The sequence below is a fragment of the Chanos chanos genome, chromosome 12 (assembly GCF_902362185.1).
Source record: "Chanos chanos chromosome 12, fChaCha1.1, whole genome shotgun sequence".
Lineage (NCBI taxonomy): Eukaryota > Metazoa > Chordata > Actinopteri > Gonorynchiformes > Chanidae > Chanos > Chanos chanos.
The window spans coordinates 12,342,626-12,366,606 of record NC_044506.1 but is presented as its reverse complement, the minus strand read 5'-3'; the positions used below and the strand labels follow the sequence as shown (position 1 = coordinate 12,366,606).

General features: G+C 41.7%; 1 protein-coding gene across 1 annotated transcript in view; it reads right to left on the bottom strand.

Annotated features, from left to right (window-relative positions):
- Nucleotides 1-7,286: 7,286 nt before the first annotated feature.
- The window catches only part of adgrb2 (adhesion G protein-coupled receptor B2), a 133,869-nt gene continuing 117,174 nt past the window's right edge, over nt 7,287-23,981 (bottom strand). The window contains exons 26-32 of the mRNA XM_030789535.1: nt 23,378-23,417; nt 23,093-23,107; nt 20,851-21,593; nt 17,738-17,773; nt 15,873-15,986; nt 9,291-9,344; nt 7,287-7,558 (exon numbers count right to left, since the gene is read on the bottom strand). Of these exons, the coding sequence (XP_030645395.1) occupies nt 7,382-7,558; nt 9,291-9,344; nt 15,873-15,986; nt 17,738-17,773; nt 20,851-21,593; nt 23,093-23,107; nt 23,378-23,417 (1,179 nt within the window). The 3' untranslated portion in view covers nt 7,287-7,381. The remainder of the gene's footprint in view (nt 7,559-9,290; nt 9,345-15,872; nt 15,987-17,737; nt 17,774-20,850; nt 21,594-23,092; nt 23,108-23,377; nt 23,418-23,981) is intronic.

The following is a 23,981-nucleotide window of genomic DNA, read 5'->3' as shown; positions in this document are numbered from 1 at the left end:
GTCTCGACTTTTCAAAGAGGAATCAGCTGCTTTGGAGTAAGTTTAAATTTCTCAATTGTGAGAAAGTGATCATTCTAGATTTTTATGGGTTGAAGATGTCAGTTCATACAAATAGTCTGGGTGGCACTCAGAGGCGAGGATTTAAATAGATTAACTTGATGGCAGATTGTGAATGGACAAAAAAAAGCTTCCGTCTATATTAAAATATGACTTCCATGAAGATGGAATTGTTCATTTTTTAAATGGAAAAAAATGTAAATGTAGTTTGGGGGAGCTTTTCTATGTATGTGTGTGTTTGAGCCAATGCATGCGTGTTTAATCCAATGAAAGTGTGTGTACATAACTATGATTCTGTGGGCACTGCACAGTTTCTCCTTCCACCATTAGCTCCAGCCAGGGAAGCGGACATGCAGCCGTGTCCAAAGATAGCTCTGCTTTAGCTGGCCCCTCGGGCTCCAACTCCCTACCTGCCTGGAAGTCACTGCACATTACACATCCATTTGTGAGATGTGCCCTCTCCCTTTACATAAAAACAACAGTCTCGCTAAACACAACATTCTGACTGCAGGGCCAGTGTGGAGAAAGGAGAGCAAGAGAGAGAGAGAGAGAGAGAGAGAAAGAGAGAGACAGAGAGAGAAAGAGACAGAGTGAGACAGAGAAAGAAAGAGAGAGAGAGAGAGAGAGAGAGAGAGAGAGAGAGAGAGAGAGAGACAGAGTGAGACAGAGAAAGAGAGAGAGAGAGAGAGAGAGAGAGAGAGAGAGAGAAAGAAACAGAGTAAGAGAAATAGAGGTACTTTTAGGTAAGATGACATGCAGAGAGTGAAGAGATAAACAGAAAATACAGACAGAAATAGAATGGGTGGCACACAAGAAACAGTGTATGGACAGGTACACAGAAAACCACATAAAGACTACTAGGTGTTCAGGAATAACATGTACAAATAACACATGGACAAAAATTGTGGATTTTAAACTCAGACCCATGAGTTTGATCTCAGGTAAAATCAGATAATTCAATGTTTCATGTCCCTGCTGTTTCATAAAACTACTTCAGAGACATGACATTAAAAAAGAAACCACATCTCAACCATATGAGAATATTCAGTATGTGGACAATACAATAGGATGGTCATATCAAGGCACAGGAAAATCTGTTTCCCCCCCTTTTCTTTCCATCGATCAAGCTGTAGTCTAAATATAATATCTAGAACTTCAAGTTGTCCTTAATATGATAGTATTGCTATGAATGGATATTACAGTAAAAAAAATATATATATATGTATATGTTTTAAATACTGCTAAGCTAATAGTAATGTTTTTGTGATTGTTTTTGTGAATAATTGATTCTGCCTTGTCCAATTAGACTTGTATGTGTGGTGGAGATAGGGGGTCGCCAACAAACAGAACACTTCATGAGTGAATACAAAGCAAAGCCAGTAAGTGCACTTTGATCTTCACATGACAATGGGAGAAAAGTGGAATGTGCTTTTAGCTTTATTCTTATTTATGTAGCTATTAACAAGGACTGATTTAAGTAGCCCGAGAGGGCAAGAGAGTCAACATCGCATGAAAAATTAATGTGAAGTGGGAGAAGTTTCATTGAGAAGAGGCTTTTATGTGACTTTCTCCTGTATGAACATAAAACAGTTCACCAAATAGTTCTTTGGGTGACTATAAATACCATTTGGACTCTTATAAAAAATTTAACGCGACGGAGGATTTGTTTTGAATGTCATTACTGAGTTACTTTGGTAAGCAGACTGCCTAGATGATGTTATTAATGTACATATTTCCTTTCGTGACCAAAAAATACATGTCTAAAACTCTGCTCCACTGTGGAGCCTGAATCCAAAAGATGAGGATTATAGAAACATTGAAGAAACTGACAGCTGCAAATTTCATACCCTCGCTGAGAAGAGTTGAACTAAGACAGTACAATTAATAAAATTAATTGTTACAAATGGTTCTTGTGTTAAAGGACTGACAGTAAGCCCTTTTGAATTACTGTCTTCTGATAACACGTGTGCTGGGAATACATAAACCTTCACTGAAGCCCACATGCCATAAGGCCTATGGATGTGGATATATATACACTCACATTCTTTTCACCACCATATCAAAAGCTATTTCCCTGTTTTAGGCCTTTGAGCATATTGTTATGGATCTATTCTTGTCTTGCTAAGAGGTTGGGGTAGAGGGGGATGCTCTCTGAGTGGGATGAAACACATACTGCTCCCCGAAGGCGAGTAGTCCCAAATGCACGGTCTTTTATCTATAGGCCTTCTTCTCCGTGCGGTTTAGAGGAGAAGACTCATCTAGTTAACGTTGAGGTGAAAACTCTGAGGCTTCCAACATGAAACAACTGCTTTCCTCATGTGAGAGAGAAGTTATGTTTTCTACCAGGTTAAAAAAAACAGAGAAGTGAAGAATTGCTGTTTTGATAGAAGAAGGAAAGAAAGAGCTTCAGGCAAGGCCAGTTTCATTCAGACATGCACTGAGAACATGTGTCATAACTACTGCATGCTATGTAGCTGCTGAGAATAATGTATAATAAGGCCAGACTGTTTTTGGTTGAATGATTGAATCACTGGAGTACTGGGAACAACAGCCTGGAAAAACTATGGCAGCTGGTGAGCACAACAAATGGAAGAAAAAAAAAAACAGATTGTAAGTCTAATATTGAAACAATAATTAACCAAAATGAGATGTATGACTCAAAAACATTGTTTTGTTCTCCTGAGCTTTACTCAGTCGAAAGTATTTTGGAAGCTTATTTTGTCATTTTTACTTATTTGACAGAGGTCAAACTCCTCTAAGCAACAGGAAAGTAGGAAAAACACTTGAGGTTTTATTTTGGATAAATTAGATTGGAGAAGGTCAGAGAGAGCAAGAAAAAACCCTTCAGAAATAAGAGACAAGCTGAGATATATGTACTTGGTCTAATTTGGAACTGCTTTGGCCGCTGTCACCAGGCAGTCACTCGGGGAGGTTGGGTGGAACATCTCATTACCCAGACATGAGGCAACTCTGTTGGGGGAAAAGTAGCCACCCCTTCCAGCCTGCTCCCACACATCCACAGTGGGACCCTGGAAACTATGTTCAAAGACACTTACATTAGATCACTCAGAGGCAAAGAACATCAGATTCTGCAGATTCTTGATGTGCTTCAAGGGATTGCCCACCGGACAGTGTGCCAATTGAATTAGGCTAGGGCGGCGGTCCAAAGCTGTGCAAAGACGCAGAAGCTTGCTGCGATATTGTGAGGACTAAGGGATCAAGCCTGCAAACCCAGAGGCTCCCATCTATAAGGGCCTGGTAAACAGAATCCAAAATCATTCCACGGTCTTCAAATACCCTGACATTTTCGAGGCTAAATAAATAAATAAATAAAAAACCCTCCACATTTTGCAATTATGGGTCTGAAAATAACACATTATGAGACAACATTTTGAAAAGGTTTCTAGATGTTGTAATTACATGGAATAAAATTATTCTGTCTTACTTTAAAGATGGGAAAGGGCATTAACAGGCATTTCTCTCTCTCTCTCTCTCTCTCTCTCTTTTTTTTTACTCCTATCCTAATCCATCAGTCATTTCTCTTTAGTGGTGTTGTACAGACTGTACACCATACATGCTGAACCCCAGGGATCAAGCAATCTGTTTAACACTCGCAGATGGAGCTGGAGAACATGACATCAACATTAAGCGAATGTATTTCTGATGTTTCAGATTCCCATGGTCTTTTCAGTCCTCTCTTTTGCCTCTCTTTCTCACCCCATATCACTCTATCACTGTCACCGCTAGGTTTTTTTTTTAGGTCTCATAAGGTGAAGAGTCGATCTTACAGAAATGGAATTCCACTTTTCTCTGCAACTACAAGATTTTCCAGAGATGATGGGGCACTAAAATCCATTAAAATATCTATGTCTTTATACAAAAAGTCTGCATTCTTCGAGGTCTTTGTCTTTAACTTGCTGAATCTTTTGAAAAACGAGGGTAATGTTACAAACGTGTAACGCCAAAAACAAACATTAATACACATTTCTAGCCATTCATTTAAAGCAACAGATAAAGGATAACACGGCTACGCTTCCTTTAATGATGTAAGTCACACGTTAATTAAGTTTGAAAATTTATTTTCATATAAAAAGACACTCTATGAAAACAGTAGAGGACTATTTTGTACAATCTTGTGTATAAAAAACATAATTGGGGCAAAAGGAGATATTCTGTGTGTCATACCCATCTTTTCTAAGCTATAGGATCACATGGATGCTGATGAAGGCCTAACGTTTCAAATATAGAGGGTGATGGGGAAACAAATCCTTGAAGACCAAGAAACCAGGGACTACATATTTGATCTTTTACAGTTTGCACAAACGCCCTATGGGTTAATTTCGTTGTTAGCATCATTCAGCATACTCAAATCAACCAAACTCCTGATAACGCATACAAATTCAAAACACCAACATAATAAAAGCAGTTGTAAGGCAATTATTAAATATTCTTAAGAGCAATAAAGGAAAAAAAAAAAAAGATTAAGGAGGCGTCAGGTTCTTGGGTTCCAGTCATGGAGCGTACTGCGTTTCAAAGAAAGAAAGAAAAAGAGGGCAATCTGAAGGCTGTATCAAAATAATAGTTTCCGGAGAGGTAAATAAAAGCTGGATAGTCACCAAGAAGGACCGAAGGGGAAAGCTACATTACACAGCTACACTATCCATCTCACACGGTGTGAAACTCTTTGTTTAATGACCTGTTTCGCTGGTTGGTCTGTATCATAAACTCCCAAAGGACAACCCAATCTCCCGTGATAAACACAGACATGAACACAAAAGACCGAACGGTCCAAAACTATAAATCACACAACACCTCAGAGCAAACAGGCAGTATAACATGACAATGAATAGCCATACTGCTAAGTGGTATAGCTGGAGCAGGAGCAGAAAATAAAATGCCAGTGATTAAGCACTTACCTGTGAGGCCCAGTAAACTTATGTTTAATGATGGTGCAGCCAGTAGCTGCCACAAGTCATTGCATGCTTCAGCACCATACTTATATCTACTGTACATGCGTGGGCCTTGTTCGTATGATAGATAATAATGGCAGAACTTGTCTGTGCATTGCAACGATGTTAGGGGTGATTTCCTATGAAAAGAGCAGGAGGCTCGTGACCACTCCATTAACGCTGCAATTTTTGAAAGGTTAAAATGGCACACTCTTACTCCACCATCTGCGGCTATATGATGTGCTGTTATCAGGGGATCTTTCAGCAGATGGTTTTAGTGCCAGAATCTGAAAATGTCAGGACAAATCGTTACCCTGGGATAATTATCACGAAGAACGTTGCAACTTCTCTTCCTCTCTCTCTCTCTCTCGTTGCAGTCACATCTGCCTACACGACGTGCTTAATTGGAATGAATTGCCAACAGTGAGGAGAAGGAAGCAGTGATGACCTTTTTGGTCAACCCAACATTAGTCTGCTTTCAACATTGTATCGTCTCAGCACAAAAAGACAAAGTTGAATCAATTCAAACTTGCTGGATCAGTGCTAATGGATCATGGAAGACTGGCTCAGTTGAATCTGCTGTAGAATGTCACAGAAAGGTGCAATAATTCCACACAGGCTTTGAGAAGGAAGGAAGCAAAGTGGGCGTTTGTTAAGAGTAAGTGACAATACTAGGATCTAATTTGATGCTGAGCTCTGTTTAGGACAGAGAACCACATGAGATATTGAATTTTAAGTGAAAAGATCCTGGCTAGCTATCAGGTGAGAGTCTTAAGGTTTTCAAGTACCAATTTGTTGGGATTGGCAGCTAAGAATTTCTTGTGGCTGGACTGTCTCGCTACACATTAATGTTGACAGGTATGGGTCAGTGTGAATAGTAGATAATGGTGTTATTTCTGATTTAATTGGTTTTCTTTTTGGTCATCTCACTCAATAGCTCATAGAACAAAGAGCACTATGCTAGCATGCTCAGCAGCTAGCCACATGGCTTCTGATCCCAGCGTTCTTTTGAGTTTCAGGTGTTTTAGGAGCTGCCAGAGCAAGTAAGGTGTTGTTGAGATGTTACTCAGTTGCTAATCCAGGCCCTTTTGATGTCTCCTCACTGGACTTGGTTATATATTTTGTTATATATTTTTCATAATAGAAAGCAGCAGGAGTTAGAACTTTATGGTCACTGGTAACTGATTCAATTTTCCTCACTTGAGGAAATGCTTGGAAATGCATCAAGATGAAATCAATAAGCACTATAAACAGAAGCTATAGAATACTGCAGGGCAGAAATGTAATGTGATTTCAGTATTGGTGTATCTGTCTGGAGAGAGAGAGAAAAAATAGACTGCGATTTCATACTAGAAATGTGATCTTCATTTGAGTGTGTGTGCTCTTTAAAAAATATTAACCGAAGAAATATATCCAACTATTTTATCCTCAGTATATACTGTATGTAATGAGTTTTGGACCTTATGTGTAAGCTTTGATATGAATAATGTAAAAAAAAAGTTTTTTTTTTTTTTTTTTGGAAAACACTGTTTTTCAGAGACCTTTTAAGTTTTCATTGGTATCACAGACGCACAGCAGCTAAAACATATGAAGACTTATTTTCACAAAAAACATGACAACCAATGTTTAGTTAAAAGTTCTTTTTTTCTCACATATTTTATAGCAAAAAAAGAACAAAAAAAAGATGGAATTAACTAAATCAAAAATACAAAACAAAAAACAAACAAAAAAACCCCCCCAAAACAAAGAAAAAAAGGGAAACACAGTGTTGAGAGGACAGTTGTGAGAGGAGTGGCTGTGTGAGAGTACAGTACGCTTGATGCTGGGAGACAAGTCCAGGATGGCACATAATAAGAAACCTCTTTAAACCTCCCTGTCCCCAATGCTTACCAAATAAAAAAAAAAAAAAAAAAAAAAAAGAGCTCAAGTCATCCATTAGCAACGAGAGGAGAGAAAGGAGGAAAGTAACCCTAGGGGCTTTGAGTGTGCGAAACATCAGTACGGATTTTTCTTTTCCTATAAAAAGAAGGGTGCAGAAATATTCTTTTTTTTTTTTTCTCCAAATCATCAAACAGGTGAAAGAGAATCCTTTTATGGAGTAAAATCAAGACATCTCAGAAACAGTTTTTTGTTTGTTTGTTTGTTTGTTTGTTTTTTAAAAAATCTTCCCCAACTTTTTGAGGCCCTATTCTCTTTCATTGAAAGTGTCTGTGTGAAAATAGAGATAGAACAGTCATCTTTTTCTGGTCCATCTCTTCACCAGTAAACAGGTAAGTAATCCATTAGAACAAGTCTCGGTGAAGATCATTTGTTGCATGTGAGCGGATGCGATTGTTTTGTATCTGCGCGTGTGAGTGTTTCTGAACGCGTTGTCGTCACACTTCGGTCTGGAAGTCTCCCTCGGATGTGTCAGGTGTGTTGGCAGAGGAGGAGTCCCAGGTCTTTGTGTGTAGCTCCAGCCTGTCCTTCTGCTCAGTGGAGCCACAAGAAGGTTCTGGAGTCATGGTCTTGAAGCTGTCCCAGGAGCGCTGATCGTCTGGAGTGGATTTATCCTGCCAGAGCAGTGGGCACATGCGCACACACACAAACACACAAACACACACACAAACACGAAAGAACAATAACAACACACAGTTAAAAAACAAAACAAAACACTTTTTTAGTTGAACCTTGCTCACCTTCTTCTGCCATTCTCAGATTTTTTTAGATCCATATTTGAGTATATATTTTATTTTACCAACCGGTCTCACTGTAAGGTTACAATGACATCAGCAGGTCTTTTATGCATGAGAGGCATGGTCTAGTACCACAATGACAGCATGTTCAACCAATAAAAACATTAGCTGAACATGCTGAAATGGGACAATAGCTGAGGAAGATTCCTAATGGTCATTTCTAGAGTTCACTCAACCATTAAAGTGATGTTCACCTTACACACAAGTTAGCAAATCAGTGATTGGGGCCATTACCTGCTGTATTTTATGTCTGTTTTTACATTTGTTCATTACAGTAGATGGTAAAAAGCATATACATTTAATTCCCTTTCAGAGTAATGGTCCCTACTAAAGCCATAAGGGGGTCTTAATAGGAGACACATCGTGCAATACTGCAGGTGAAGACTAAACCAATCACACAGAAACTGAGGCAATCTAAAGTAGAGAAAGAAATCCTGCACTGGAGTGCATAGAAGCACTCGTATTAATAAATTCAGAACCTGGGCCCCCACCCTATAGTCCCCTTTTTTTTCCCCATTCCCACCCGTCCTGAAAATGAGATGTATGAAGCTCCACATCACAGTACATTTGAGGCGATCAATTACTCTGGTGCTGTCTTACTCCCCGTGCTGAAACCCTGCTGATTGCATGTCTGTCAGATTGGGCAGATTGGAAAACACTCTATGAATGAATAATATGAGATGAGCAATGAGACAATAAGTGAGTATGTGTGTGTGTGTGCGTGTGTGTGTGCGTGTTTGTCCCTTGGTTTCGCGGCTGATATGTTGGAATGAGAGAGAAGGGCAAGATCATGGGAAACTAATTTTCCACAGACTAAAAAATGCTTCATTATTGAGGTTGTAACTGTTCAATAGACCAGAAAGGGTAATGACATTGCCCACACAAATAAAAACTCATACACACATACACACACAGACACATAAACATTCTGCTTCTTACATACACTAACACATGCATACACACACACACACACACACACACACACACACACACACACACACAAGAGGCTTAAAGTAACAGAGCAATTTATCTGATATGCCCCTTCAGCGTTTTCTTTTTTTGATCTTTTGCTCTCTCCATCTCTCTCTTTCTAACCAACTCTCTCTCTCTTACACACACACACACACACACACACACACAGGTATAAGTACACAACCTACACTGCTGAAAACTGACAGAAAATGGCAGTCTTTTTTTTTTTTCCATATGTGCCAAACTCTGTCCACTAGGAGGCGTTGGCAATCTTATTATAATTCTCCCGACATAACAGGCTGACAGTTGGCAAAATGAATACAAAAAGCATAATCTGGAAGCCAATTTGCATGCTAAATGTTGGAGAAGGAACATTCTGTAATGCAGAGGGGTTGTTAATGCCAGAGAGAAGCCCAACTTTATTCCTGACAGAATGCTAACGTGATTCTCCCGCTTATGTATGTCTCATCTCTCCTGCTTCTCTCTTTTCTCTCTCTGGCTTCCAATCATCCTTCCTCACTTCCTCACTTTCTCCATCTCTCCCTGTCAATTCCATTTTTTTTTTTTTTTTACTTACACTCGAAGAGTTCTTTTCACCTCCGGCAGACGAAATGCTCCATCGCTTTTCCCTCTGTTGCGATAAAAATGAAGGGAGAGAGAAGAGAAGGGGAGGGAATCACAGTCATTGGCAGGTGTGTGCTGATACAGATATCTTGTTTTTTTTTTTTGTTTTTTTTTTTGCACCTCAGTGGAAGAGTGTGTCGTTTCACTTACAGTTATTTGCTCACATTCTCAGTACCTCCTTCTCTATCTCTGTCGCTTTCTTACAAACATACAAACACACACACACACACACACACAAACTCGTCCACATTACAGCAGCACAGTTTGACTCATATAAGAACCCATATGAACCTGATGGATGAGCAACTGGACAAACATAGCTACTAGTGACTATCTTTATTCCAAAACGGAGGTGAGGAGAGGAGCATTCGACTACCCTCAGAGAGAGACTAAGAGACTGAGTGCTGTTGCATATTCAGTGAAAGACATAAGGCCCATGAGTATCTATTCTCAAACCCCCTGACATACTAGCACACTGTAATTATCCGCCCCTCTATTGATCTGGCAACCTGGCTGCTATATGAATGGGGATTCAGTGCAGAGTTGGTGATGCAGATTTGTAAGGAATCTTGACATCACAACTCTGTCTCTTTCTTTCTCTCTCTCTCTCCCCGCTTCTTTGATCTTGGTGAAAATGAGATTAGCAAGGATATATCTGACCTTTGTATCCACGCTGTCTTTGTTTCAGGGATATATTACTTTTGAATACGAAACCTATTGACTGAAAGAGCAGATTTATCTCTTTAAACACCCCCCCCACCCCACCCCCCACCCCACCCCATACAAATCTGCTACCGTCTTTTCCCTACTGTACGCTAAACCATTACAAACACAGAGTGTGATTCACTCTGCAGTCTGCTAACAAATTCAATCCCACTGAAGAGCCAAACATCATTAAGCAGTAGCTGTTCCAGAACAAAGCTACACTGCAGAAAGCAACAGAAACATAACAGTCAACTGTCGCCTTCTTCATCGCTGTAACCTCACAGGGAAGGAAGGGTGAGGTTAAAGGACAGGTCAGAGGGAAAGCACATTTGGGACAGGAAGAGTTAAATGAGGGACAGGAGAGATAGAAGGATAGTCATTTAAGATGCACAGTATAGTCGTGTTAGGCTCAGACAGGTTCATTCTGGAGGAGGTGATGTTAAAGATAGACTGTAGTTCTACACCTTTGTGCACGTTGCTACGGATACTAATAGGGCAAAATGGAGAGAGACAGAGAAGCCGTCCGAGCTCCTGTGTGCTCCAGCCATGTTCCTCGCTGGGTTGGTTGTTTTTACCTTTTCTCTTTTTGCTGGCCTTGGGTCTGCTGACTGCCTGGCTACAGTCAAACTATGACAGAAAACATGCATTTGAGGAAAAACAAAAAAGCACCATCCAATGAGACACAGAACGCAATGCAGTAACAGCAAAACGTATTAAAAACAAACAAACAACAACAACAACAACAACAAAACAAGACCATTAACACAACAAAGATTCAAATCAAATAAAAAAAAAAGAATGAATTTGTGGCACAACACAACAAAGCAAGGACAAGTGAGCCATTGTAAGAGTTGAATGGGAGCCTGTATTAGTGGTCACGATCTGTCAGTGGGCACTGGAGTCTCTGATTCAACCAGAATGACGGCGCAAAGAATGACAGGACCAAAAGATTGGCTTACATATCAGCCTTTTCTCCTTTTTCTTCTACATACATAAAACACCATTTGTAAAATTAAAATGCTGGGAGCAAATCCTCCATCTTTACGATGGCACATACCGATTCATTTACATGTGTTTCCTGACTCAAAAACTCTCCGCGGCATGCAGTTCTGCTGTCGGTGCACGTCGTGTATAATATCAGGATTATTACGTGCTACCGAGAAGAATGTAGTCAGTAAGGCGGAGGAAACTGTAAACACGGCACTGATTCTCGCTTTCGCCCGGTCATCCATTACACTTCAAATTAATTGGCCAAAGGCTGCATATTAGCATTGTGGGTTTTTCATCCTTATTTATCTCTCTCTCTTTGTCTCTCTCTCTCTCTCTCTTTCGCTGTCCGCGCTGTACTAACTCTGTTCCGGCTTGGCTCCCATCTCCTCATTAGGCTTGCTGATGAGGCCTTGGCCAACAAAATGCCCCATAAGAAAATATCATTTTATGGCTAATTTGTGAGGGAGGACAAAAACAGTACACTCCCTCCCTCAGCAAAGGGCATAGGTTTAATTTTCACATATACTAATGAGAGAAATCAATTATTCAATTAATGGCTGCATGATACTGCTCAGCACTCCATTTGAAGGTCTGACAAATGAGAAATTTCTCCAGAGAAAGAGTGAAAAAAAAAAAAAAATATATATATATAAAAAAATAAAGAGAACATAGTGTTTTAGCTGCATTTACCTTCTAAGTGTTGTACATTGTTTTTAAAAACTGTAAAGGTCAGCTGAATCACAATAATTTGCTGGTAAACAAGCTAAATGAGATTCACTCTAGCTCCAAAAGAAGTTAATGGATTTGAAGTTCAGTATTAACTTACCAGCACAAATGATTCAGTATAGCATAGATATATTAATAGATTTTCTACGCTTAACCCTGAGGGTATGACAATTACAATTATCATATTCACCATCATATAGACTCTCCATTACAAATTCTCCACATTACTGTCGTATATTCTGTTAGAGAGGTGAGACGACCCCTTTTATAGGCCATTTACACTAAATGCTTGCAGTTAAGGTAGATTAGTACAGGGTTAAAGGGGTCACACTCTGTAATCCTGCTTCATGGTCTGGTATGCAGTATACTAGTGACACCCGGGATACGAAATGAACGAGGTATATCACACGGGCAGCCCTTAATGAGGGATTAAAATCTGTTTAAGGACGAGCAGTGACTTTTTAATTCATATTTCACATGTAAATTGAATGCTGCAAAGCAAGTGAGCCTTGGAAAAAAAAAAATGGTTTATCCATATTTTAGAGAGCAGACTGTTGTCAGAAGCCTGACTGCCACTTTTGTCTCCCAGAGTCCCCCTGCTGTGTTCATTTGTAACATTTCCATTACCATGAATAGACTAAACACAGAGTACCCATCCTTCATCCATTTGGGAGCATATGGGGCAGCTCCAGTAAAGCTATCTGCCCAGTCACTCTCATCACTTAGAGGTTAACTGCCTTTCAAACTGCATCAGACCCCGTGCTCACTAACACACAGCCAATTTAAAAGCCTGAGACTGACAATAGCAGATTCGTCTGCTGGCCTTATTAAGAAGAAGAGATGGGGAGTAAATGGGGAGAGTAGATAGAGATTTAAAGAGAGAGGGAGAATGAGAGAGAGAGAGAGAGACAGAGAAAGAGAGAGACAGACAGACAGAGAGAGAGAGAGAGAGAGACGGGGGGGGGCGTTAGAGTAGCTGCCGAAAAATACAGTAAATAGTGAATGAAAGAATGAAACAAGAGAAAAGGGGGGGAAGGGAAAAAGCTATGTAAAAGGAATTAATACCTCTGAGAATGAGAGAGAGAGAGAGAGAGAGAGAGAGAGAGGGAGAGACAGAGGCCATTTCTAGTAGAATCAGAGATGCCTGAAAGCCCACTGTTCTCTCAGGCTCCAGAGTGTACCAAACCAAATAAGAAGACTTGTGCAGGAGGAGGGAAGAGAAGCCTTGCGCTGGAGGAAGAGAATCTTATTTTTCTCTCATATACACTCATCTCCTAAATGGCTCACACACTGGGGGTCATTCTCCTTTCATTTCCTCTTTTCATTTCACCTCTTTTAGGGAAGGTGCAGCCTTACCATCGACCAATAACAGACCAGCGTTGTAGGCACAGGGCTGCCGTAGTTGGTCTGTTTCAGTGCTTCTTGTTGAGGTGGCATGGCTTTATTGACTGAGATGGTTTATAAATGCATTTAAAACGGGGTTTTATCCGTTTGGTTTATAAGCTTCACCAAAAGTGCATTTTTATGAATATTTATGGTTTGATTAGAGATGTTTTAAAAATGAAGAGAAGCACTGACACAGAAACAGAGGCAGTGAATAACACGATTGTGCGGCTAAGTACAAAAACGGCACAGTTTAGTAGGGAGTGTCTTATGCTATGCAGGCAGCGTAGTACTTTACACAACAAACACATTACAGAACATTTGCCAGACTCTAGCAGGGGACAGCACATCACCAGTACGGGGACCTATATCCTTCAGCTGAACCTCACACAGGGTTTTAATCATAACATGTGTACAATGTCTATTTTGTTGTGTATGCTTACGTTGGCTCTCTTTGTAAACGAAGCTCATTCTCCGTGTTAAAAGAGGTTCAGTTTGTCGTGGTGGAGGTGGAGGAGGGACCTGCGAAGGCGGCTGGACCATTAGAAAGGTTTCAAAAGGGCGTGGAATTTGGAACTTAGAGCAGGGAAGTTAAGACATGAGGGGGTTTTAAGTTTTTTTTTTAGATTTTGAGGTAGCTGTGTTATAATGAGGTAGAATTGTATTAAGAGGTAGTTCCATCATCGTGGAGTGTGAGAGTAATTTAGACTTTTTAAGGGTAACAAGCAGAATTTCAGCTGCTTTTTTTCCACAGACCTAAGTAAGTAGTTGTCAAAGGGGGGAAAAAAAAAACTGCATAGAAATTGTAGCTATCGTCTGATAATCGTCTCAGACGTAAAAAAAAAAAGAAAAAAAAAGAAAAAAAAATGTTCTGAGTACAGTTAGGGTGGGTTAATGTGTGTACTCACAGAAAAGATTGCAAACCATTTGCTCACTTTCTGTTTTCAACCTGCTGACTTATGGGTGAGATCCAAATCACTAGCTGTCACAAGATGTAGGCATTCTGTTATTATGATAATTACCGGTGCATAAGCTCCATTCTTCATGCTCACCCAGACACTGTTATCGGTGTAATTATTGCATTGTCAAACTGAAGCTGTGTGAGGGAGAAAGAGATTACCCAGACTGCTGGATAACTTCCTGAAAGCGCTGTTTACTACAACAGCTCCCATGTTAGGTGTCAAATAGCAAAAGTTAATAGCATTATGATTTACTGGTTTAATCACAATTTTCCTAGTGCAGAAAATGAGGTGCTATGGATGTAAAGGAAAAGTGAATTGCAAAACCAGTTTGGGAGAATTTCAAATCTTTTTGCTGACTTTCCTCGAACTTCAAAAAAAAAAAAAAAAATCTTCAGGGATTGAATTAATGGGCTGGAACTGGGCGTATGAAAGTTTATTGACTTCCTGTCCCGAACAGGAAACGGGTAAAGCCAGAGATAACCCACCCACCAAGACATTTCAACCTGTTAATGGCTGATTTCACCAGGGAGATGGGATTCGGTTTTAAATCTTAATGCTAACGCTCCCGGGATATTAGTATGTGGACGGATGCCCAGTCCTTTCCACTCCTCTTAAAAGAGAAAAATAGATTCAACAACTTAGCTAACCGGGAGACTCCAAAGTCTCTCTGGGGGACGACTGAGTCCATATCATCATATGCGCTTGTATTTAACCCCTAACTGAATTTTGCTGTCGTGGGCATGGCTACATAATTTGTTAGTAACGTATTAATAAATGTAGGCATTGGGAAATAAGGGGTGATCGCATGCATAAACACAAATAGATATTCTCTTCCCATGCCAGGTATACTCAATGCCCCATTTATCACAGAACCAAAGACGCGGGGCTGGAGCAGTAGTGTCATGCACTGCAATGTTTGCCAGGCAGTCAACAGCTGCTTAAGTCTACTTAAGCTTTCACACCCCGTGGCCCAGGGCTCCGATTTATTCAGCTTACTACATCCACTGACTGCCTGTCCAGACGTGTCCTGTATATTCACTAATGCTGTAAAGACTAACACTCTCCCGTCACAATCAACTTTTAGAACAAAGTTTTCACCACATTATACAACGTTTTTTTTTTTGTTTGTTTTTTTCTTTTTTCATTGTACCATCGAAGGGCCAATTTTGTTTTGTTATGGGGTTAACAATACCAGAATCGTACGTTTTACTTAATGTAAAATTTCTAAAAGCGACAAAACAGGTGATTATTATATCAAAGCAATAATGACAGTCTTCAGTTTTTACTGAGTTTGATGATACTGGGATATTTAGATTAGTTGGAAATAAACACTGTAAACAACACATGCAAATAAGAATAAAGTATAATCAGTGTCTGGTGCACAAATTCTGAAGTGTCAATACAGAATGTGTACTTGGATAGGTGTCTAACGTTTCTCATTTTAAAGGTTAACATTAATTTAAATTATTCATGTAATTATCAGTTTTAATCACATAGATAAGTGTGATTAATCTTCTCAGTTTAGTGCCTTTGGGAAGAAATGCATTCCGTGCTGTGTTTAGGTCATCTCATTTAATGGGGGTGAACTGATAATTAAGCGTGAATAGGAAATGTGGGGTGAAAGAATTTCATTTCAGATTAAAGAGTTTCAGTTTTAAAAGTGCTGTCATCGTGCTGTAAGTTCTCTTTTCTTTTCTTTTCTTTTTTTTTTGGTTTGGTGGAATCAGTGATAGAAGTGGCCAGTCTGACATTCACCTAAGAAGTCTTACCTTGAATGTGGACATGGCAGGATCCCTGTTATACCTGTCTATGGTGTGGAACTTGGTTGAGTGGTTGAGTTCATGGTAGAGCTCTGAGTGCCTTTTGCGAGTGTGCATCACTTTCTGGAAGGAAGGTAAAAAAAAATACAACAAAAACAAAAAATAAACAGAATAAAAGGGGAGGAGAACAGAGTTGGGGGTGGGGGGGGGGTTGCTGGGCACAAAAGAGGAAGAGAAGGAGAAGGAGGAGGAGGAGTAGGAGGAGGGATTGAGAAAGGGAGGGGGCCAGCTGGCAAGACTAGTCACCCCTTCTTCACAACCTCCCTCTGGGTTTTGCTCCTGCGAATCAGCAGCAGTCTGGATGAGACGGCGTGGGCCGGGACACAGCGGGAAGCTGTGGTCATTCGGCATTCCCTGTTCCCCGCGGGAACGATGCTTAGTCACCCGCTCACTAATTTAATTGGAAGAGGTTGGGAGTCAGCAGGGCCATCTAATCGACACAGCTGCTTGCCAGGCAGGCTTGACATGGGCCACGTTCTGACCTGGGCCAACACTCACTGTGAATACCAACTCCAATTAAGCTGCCACTGTACAAGTACCATCTCTATCTCGCCCGGCCACTTGGCAGGGGGCAAGGATTCAGCCACATTGACACTTCTGGTGTATTACCAATGGCTCTTGGAGCGGAGAAGCAGTCAATTTGATTTGAGGAGGAAAGGGGAAGGGCATAAAAATTTCATGCATTGTCGACTAGGATGAAAAGGGGTTATTAAGCTCTAAAAGCACCCAGAGTGTGTTAGCAATGGCACATACCTGTATTCAAGATGAAGCCTCCATTAAAGACAGTAAATCTACAGTCACAGACATGCTAGAACCTTCTGTAACTGGGTCAAGGGAAAAAAAAACATGTTTCCCAGTCCATCTCCCCCTTGTCCTTGATATTTTTTTTTTGTTGTTGTTTAGCTTGGCTTAGCTGTATCACGCCTGATCCAGCTAAGCTTATCATCGCACCTTTCATTCACGAAATCAGATGAACTGGCGCTTGACAAACGAAAATGCTGAGGTCAGTCTGCGGGAGCAGAATGGGACATCTTTGAATCATCCGCTGAGCACTTACTGAGTGCGGGGAGACTGGAAGGGATTTTTTTTTTCTCATTTGGTCTGAGACTGAAGATTTGCTAGACCTTCAGAGCATGGTCATTCCATGGAGGGATTCCCTGAACTCACACACACACACTCTCCTGAACCATGCCCTCCTCTCTCCCGTTCCCATAACACTCACTCACAGTACCACCAGCCACCTTGACAACTATAGCGTTCTATGCCAGCGTTTCTGCAGCCGTAACTGAACATCTCACTGCATCCTGCTGCCTGATTTTACTGAAGCAACATCCGCTTTGGCCTCTTTGCGGCACTCATACAATAGGCAATTCAAACTGCAAAGGCGTGGCCTTTAGAAACTGCACTTTTCTCTTCGATGCCTGCAACCCCCCCCCCCTCCCCTGCAGACACAGATAATATTTCATTAAAACTAAGTACATCAATTTTTTCTTTTTCGTAAACAAAGTTCTTGTAACACTCAGATCAGTAGCTGAGGGCTTGAATCTTTAAAAAAAAGAAAAAAAAAATAGAGAGAGAAATTGCCAAAAGCATTCCAGCATGATGCAGGAGAGGTCTTGAAGGTTAGGGCTGATGAAACACTGCCCAGATTCTACTTGTGATTGAATACTCTTAATTTAAGCATCAAATGCAGGAAGACAAAAGCACCCTGAGCCGTGATGTCACTGGCTCTTCTACAGCTCAATCAAACTTCTAGCTAAAGCAGACAGAAGCACAAACACCAGGCTATGGGCAATAAGGGGGCGAGATCTTACCTCAAAGTCCAGCTCAGAGTACCGTACTCTTTTCCTCTGGGGAGGGGGGTAAGGGGGGGGGAGAGAAGACATGATCAATGACAGCATCTTGAAGCCTCCAGCTTTTGAAACACCCTTCCAAACTGCTTTAGCGGAGACAACTAAACTGCAGAGGGGCCTGGTTTATTGAACAAAGACTGGCTGAAGTAAGTACTTTATGATCTAATGGATCTTTCTGATAGCGGGGACTAAGACCGGTCACAATGTGCTAATCTAATGGCCACAGTGTGCATTATTTATGCATGTGGTATTATTCAAATTCCTGTTCCCGCATGAAAATTCATAACAATTAGTTGAGGGATTTTATTGTAACACAGTACTAATTTGGCTTCAGTGTAATGTTCATTTCAACATGGCCAACTCATCATTTTCATTACTTTCACTTAAACCAATGTGGAGCATTTAGCGAAAACCTCTTTCTTCAGAGAGGAGTTAAAGCTGCTTATACAAAGTTTTTGTAGCCATGTATGGGTCTAAAAAACCGTTAAAACTGCAAAAAGCAAGAAAACGTCTTCTATTTCGCGATATGGTAATTTTTGCCTCATCAATCTTTTGTTGGTCTAGCTATGATAATGACCCTGATATTTTGATATACGGTATTTCAAATTGCCCTGTGTCTCAGTGTCCTATGTACTGCTTTCTGTAAATCCTTACGGTACAGATTAAAACCCCTCAATACATACTGTCACACACAGAGAGACACACTTTAAGATACACACACACAGGTATGCAAGTCCACACACCAACTTTAGTTAGACCAACTTTATACTTCTCAACACACACACACACACACATCACATTCACATGCTACCTATACCTCCTTCACTAAATCCAAATGTAATACAGTGCCATTTGTTGACCTTTAACATACACACACACACACACACACACACACACTACTTTGAAAACAGTTTCACTAAACAGGGCTCCTGAACTCGTCCAACCATGCAGCGACACAGACCAACATAACACCCAGTGTTCAGGCCCCACAAATCAACTTCATAGTCCAGTTCAGGACATACTCACACTAATCATGACTCTTTTAGAGACTGCCATCTTCAACTTTATGATAAATCAAATGGGCTATTCGGGAGCTGAAACTGGGTTGACATCTACCTGGTCTCAACAGGATGAAACGATGAAGCAGCCGGTTGAACAGATACAGCGTTGTAGGCGATGGAGTCTCGGCTCATGGCCAAGGCTGGGAGAGTGGGTGGGATGGTGGAAGGACATGCCAAGGATGATATATCACCCAAAAGACCTACCTGACTACCCCACAGGTACAGAATACTCTAACAGAGAGGAGATCTACTTCCCATGTCCTACAAAAGTCCGCGCTGACTTCTACTGTTAATTACATATTCCCTATGTAATTAGGTTGTATTTTTCTTTCCTAAACCCAATAGTTTTTTTTTTACCTCAGAGAAATAAATCTTTATGCAGTCAAGCACTACAGCCTGTTAAAGCGGTTAGGACTTCCTGATTTCTGAATCATTGCACGGCAGCGATGAAAATAGATGCTGTTAGCCAGCTTTTTTTTACAAACAAGCGGTTCGATTTTTTTTTTTTTAACAATTTTTTTTTTTTCACAGTTCAATATTTTAAACATTTAAATATTAATCTCCACATTAATATGCAATGTTCATTTGTAAACCAGTCCTCTAATGAATGCCCCTTGTTTGGATTTATTCCACCAGGGCTTTAATCTGATAAGATCCTCACGGTCAGTGGACACGTTCTCAAAACTCCACACAGTATCACACTTTCACCAGTGTGTGTGTGTGTGTGTGTGTGGGTCTGTGTGTTTGAAGGGCTTTGTGATTATAATAAACCACTTCCAATAACCTGCCTGTGCTCTTGTGACTTGTGTGTTTATTTGTGCGTGTGTTGGAGAAAGAGTGTGCGCATGAGAGAGGAATGCTTCATTTCTCTTCTCTTGGTTAATCTGTGTTGGAGAACATCCCTCTGAAAGAGTCCCATGTCACCAGCACCTCTGTACATCCAATTATGAGTGCATCTGCTTTTGTGTGTGTGTGTGTGTGTGTGTGTGAGAGAGAGAGAGAGAGAGAGAGAGAGAGAGAGAGAGAGAGAGGATGTGAGAGAAGGAGAGAGTTAGAAGATGTTTGTGTGTCCTCCACTGAAGGAGCACACTCTCTCCCAGGCATTTCCTCTGGCTTTGTCTCACAATCCATCTGTTAACTCTCCCTGTGGGGGTGTAGTGCAATTATATACACACACAAACACACACACACACACACAGATTCGAGACTCATGACTATTGGACAGGTGAGCAGTTGTGTAAAAGCTCATTGAGAAGGGGCTGGAGAGATTGAAAACACACCTGCCTGCACTGATGACCTTTCACTTGAATTTGAATGATTGGATGGATAATGAATGTATGCGAGTCAGGTACAGACACAAAGAAAATATCCCTTACATTCAAAAAGACTAGAGTCACAGGGTATTTTCCAGCCTCATAGAAGAATCAGTCACACAACAATATAGACCACAGATGACCAAAACATTTATCAGGCGTGTGTGTGTGTGTATGTGTGTGTGTGCGTGTGCATGAGAGCATGTCTGTGTGTGTGTTGTGAACTTGATTATTACAGTGGTAAATAACTGTCTGTGAGCATGAGCGTGTTGAATTTTTAAATTTGTTTGTGACAGCGATGTGAACGATCAGGATTTTTGTTGTTTAAACCTTTGTTATTCTCTTTTATCACAGCAGTTCCCCTCTGTGAGAATCATCCCTCATTGCCTGTACATTGTCTCAAAGAAGCTGTAACTGACATTTTACAGGGAAGACTATTGTTTGGACAGCATGCAACACCTCTCTTATTACCATGCCATAAACGCAGAGAGTTTAACACGCAATCATGTTGCTTTACTTAACCCTGTAATTGTACCAGACAGGGGGGCTTCCAAAAATTGCTGGGTACAATGAACAAGGCTATTATCTTTTCCAGAGGGGTAAACTAAACCTCTGAAGGTATTTGGAGCTTTAACCAATGGGAGCGAAAGCGCTTTAACGATAGGATTGGGACCGTGGATCAACCCACCTCCCTACTTACTTCCAGGGAGCCCGCGGAGAGGCTGGTGTTGGTGCTGCCCAGGTTCCGGGGCAAGGTTCTGGTCCTCTCCACCGTGCCTGAGGTGAGGATCTGTCTGACGGACGGCCTCTGCTGCTTCACCTGCAAGGTGTGGGTGTTGACGTGGGGGTGGGGGTGGGCGGGCAGCTGTTTGAGCGTGCTGTAGGATCGGTTCAGGTTCATGCTAATGTGATCCACGGCCGCAAAGTCGGCTGGGTAGGCCTCGCTCTCGGCCGGGTGGAGGGTCATGGGTGACGGGGGAGGCGGGAAAGGCGGGTCGTCCACGGCGATGTTCAGAGGCTTTCCCTCGTCCTGAGGGGGCGGTGGAGGCTTGAGGCTGACCGTCCGGCGCGGCAGCACCATGTAGTCCCCTTCCCCGCCTCCGCCGGGGCCTCCAGAAGGTTCCTGGGTGGAGGGTTGGGGTGGCCGGGCCCAGCCCAGTCCGCTCTCGGTACACAGGTAAACGGGTGCCGCCCTCGGTCGCTGGCCCTGTTGTTCCACGTTCACCTCCTTCTTCAGGGGTTGTTCGCTGAGCTCGTTTAAGGGGCCCAGAGGAGGCACCTGCACCAGCAGGTTGGGCGGTGGGATGTTGCCTGGGAGACTACTGAAGTTGACCCCTTCCTGGTGGGCAGCAAGCTTGGGGTCGTCCTCGTCGTCCAGGGAGATGCGTGACAGAGTGCCGGTGATGGTGGCGGGGTTGCAGGTGTTGACCTCCTTAAATATGACTGAGGGAGGGAGGGAGGGAAGGAGAGGGAGAGATACCAGAGGTAGACAAGGAGAGAGAGAGAGGGGGGGGGGGGGGTCGAAAAGGAAAGAGAGCGGTAGAGAAGAGAAAGAAGAGGAGACACGATAGAGAAAGAAAGAAAGAGATGGGGACGACCAACGAGAGAGATAGCAAGGAGACGGATCACAATGGATTTAGGTGGATTAAAATGATAAAAGAAACAGGGGAAAGCGAGAGAAGAAATGAGAGAGACACACAGAGTGCCGTTGAGGGTCCCAAAGGCACAGAGAGAAAGCCATAAAGAGAGGAAAAATGAAAAATTAAAGGATGTTTTGAGAGATAAAATGAGACAGAGAGGATGACAGTAGGGCAAGGCAGGGGATAGATGGATGGCACACACACACACACACACACAGATACACGCGCACACACACACACACACACACACACACACACACATATACAAAACAATAGACATAAGGGTCACAGGGAGAAATGGGTAAGAAAGAGAGAAAAAAGAGGATGAAAAACAAGAAAGAATGAGTTCAGTTATATTGTGTGAGGACGGACATATGACCAGGTCATGTTTAAAGGTCAGAAGGTGAAGAGAGGAACACATCAGAAGGGAGGCAGGCAGGGATTTCCAGATGAGTGAGGTAGATTAGCGGAGTAAAGGCACCAGAGGGTCAGGGTTACCACATGCAGTTTGATGGGGGAGAGAATTCGAGGGTGATTTAAAGAGAGGCATTCACACATGCTCAGAGAGAGAATCCACTTCATCAAAAGGAAAAAAAAAAAAGCATTCTTCATTCAAACAGCTACCATTCATCAAAGAGCCACCGCTTTCGCAGCAAACCTCATCTACGTAACTCCATCACTGTCAGCAACAAATGTTTTAGATTTAAACTCCTGATGCAGGGACGCTCAACCATCCAACTGAAAAACACCATCCTGGAAATTTTCGTTCCACTCATAATAAAACATACCTCATTCAACCCTTTAGGGTGAATTTGATTGTGAAGAATACTGAAGTGTGTTAGATAAGAGATGAATCAAAATCCAGGCAGGAAGGTAAATATTCAGGAAGATAGTGAGTTGTTCTTTTTATGGAGACAAAACGCACTGCTCTAAAATAAAAGTTTTCCTGTTCCAAGAATATGTGCTATTGTAAGGAGAATGTTACGCTCTGCATGAAAAAGTTGATGGTCATTTGACAAAGGTGAGACCTGATCCAAGGAAGTGTGAACATTCCAGAACAGTAATAAAATCAAATGAAGCTAAGAAAACGGATAAAGACAAAATTGTGGGAATAGCAAGACAAGAAAAATCCAATTCATGAACTCAAATCGTGAGGCTAAAATGGATTACAATAATGAAAAAACCACAGCTTGAACATCATGCAGTATTGGCGTGTGACGAGAGAGAGAAGAACAGAGAGACGGTCCTCTTGATAACAGGAGTGACATACAAAGGAGAAGATGTGAACAGAGTGGGACTTACATGGATGTCCTCTCTCTGAAAGTACAGGGAAAACAGTGGTGACTGGGAGTTAATATACATTCACACCCTCAACGGAGACTAAGCATTGAATCAGAGCAGCACAGCATGGAAGCACAGATGAGGGGGAAACTAGAGACTAGAGAGAGAGAGAGAGAGAGAGAGAGAGGGAGAGAGAGAGAGAGAGAGAGAGAGAGAGAGAGAGAGGGAGAGAGAGGGAGGGAGAGGGGGGGGCGAGAGAGAGAGAGAGAGAGAGAGAGAGAGAGACAGAGAGAGGGAGAGACTCACCCGTTTGACAAGCCAGGTCCACATCTTTTTCAAAGTCAGTCTGCGTGGGAGAATAGAGGGAAGAAAATGTTAGAGAAGACAGGTGCAGAGATCAGTTTTTCCTATGGTGATATGAGTATGTGAGTGCGTGTGATGTGCGTGTGCGTGTGCGTGTGTGTGTGTGTGTGAGTTATATGTGTGGGTGCTCTGCTGAAGTCAGGGAATGTATGTGTGAGTATTAATGTATGTGATAGTGCGCTTGCATCAGTGTTTAATGCTTTTAAAGCATGTAAGGCAGATGCACTTCTGTATGAGGTGGCAATGTGGGAGTGAGCTATGAATGAAGAAACAGATAAAACATATGCACAGATGCCAAGAATCGTGACCTGTCATTGTGTGTGTGTGTGTGTGTGTATGTGTATGTGAGTGTGTGTGTGTGTGTATGCCTGAGAGAGAGAGAGAGAGAGAGAGAGAGAGAGAGAGAGAGAGAGAAGGAAAGAGCAGAGAGACAGAGACAGATGAGATAATTAGAGTGAGGAGGCATACCAAAACAATTTCAATTTCATTTCAGCTTTGATCATTTAGTCTTTGAGCACATCTCAGATCATTCTCAGCACCTCTATAG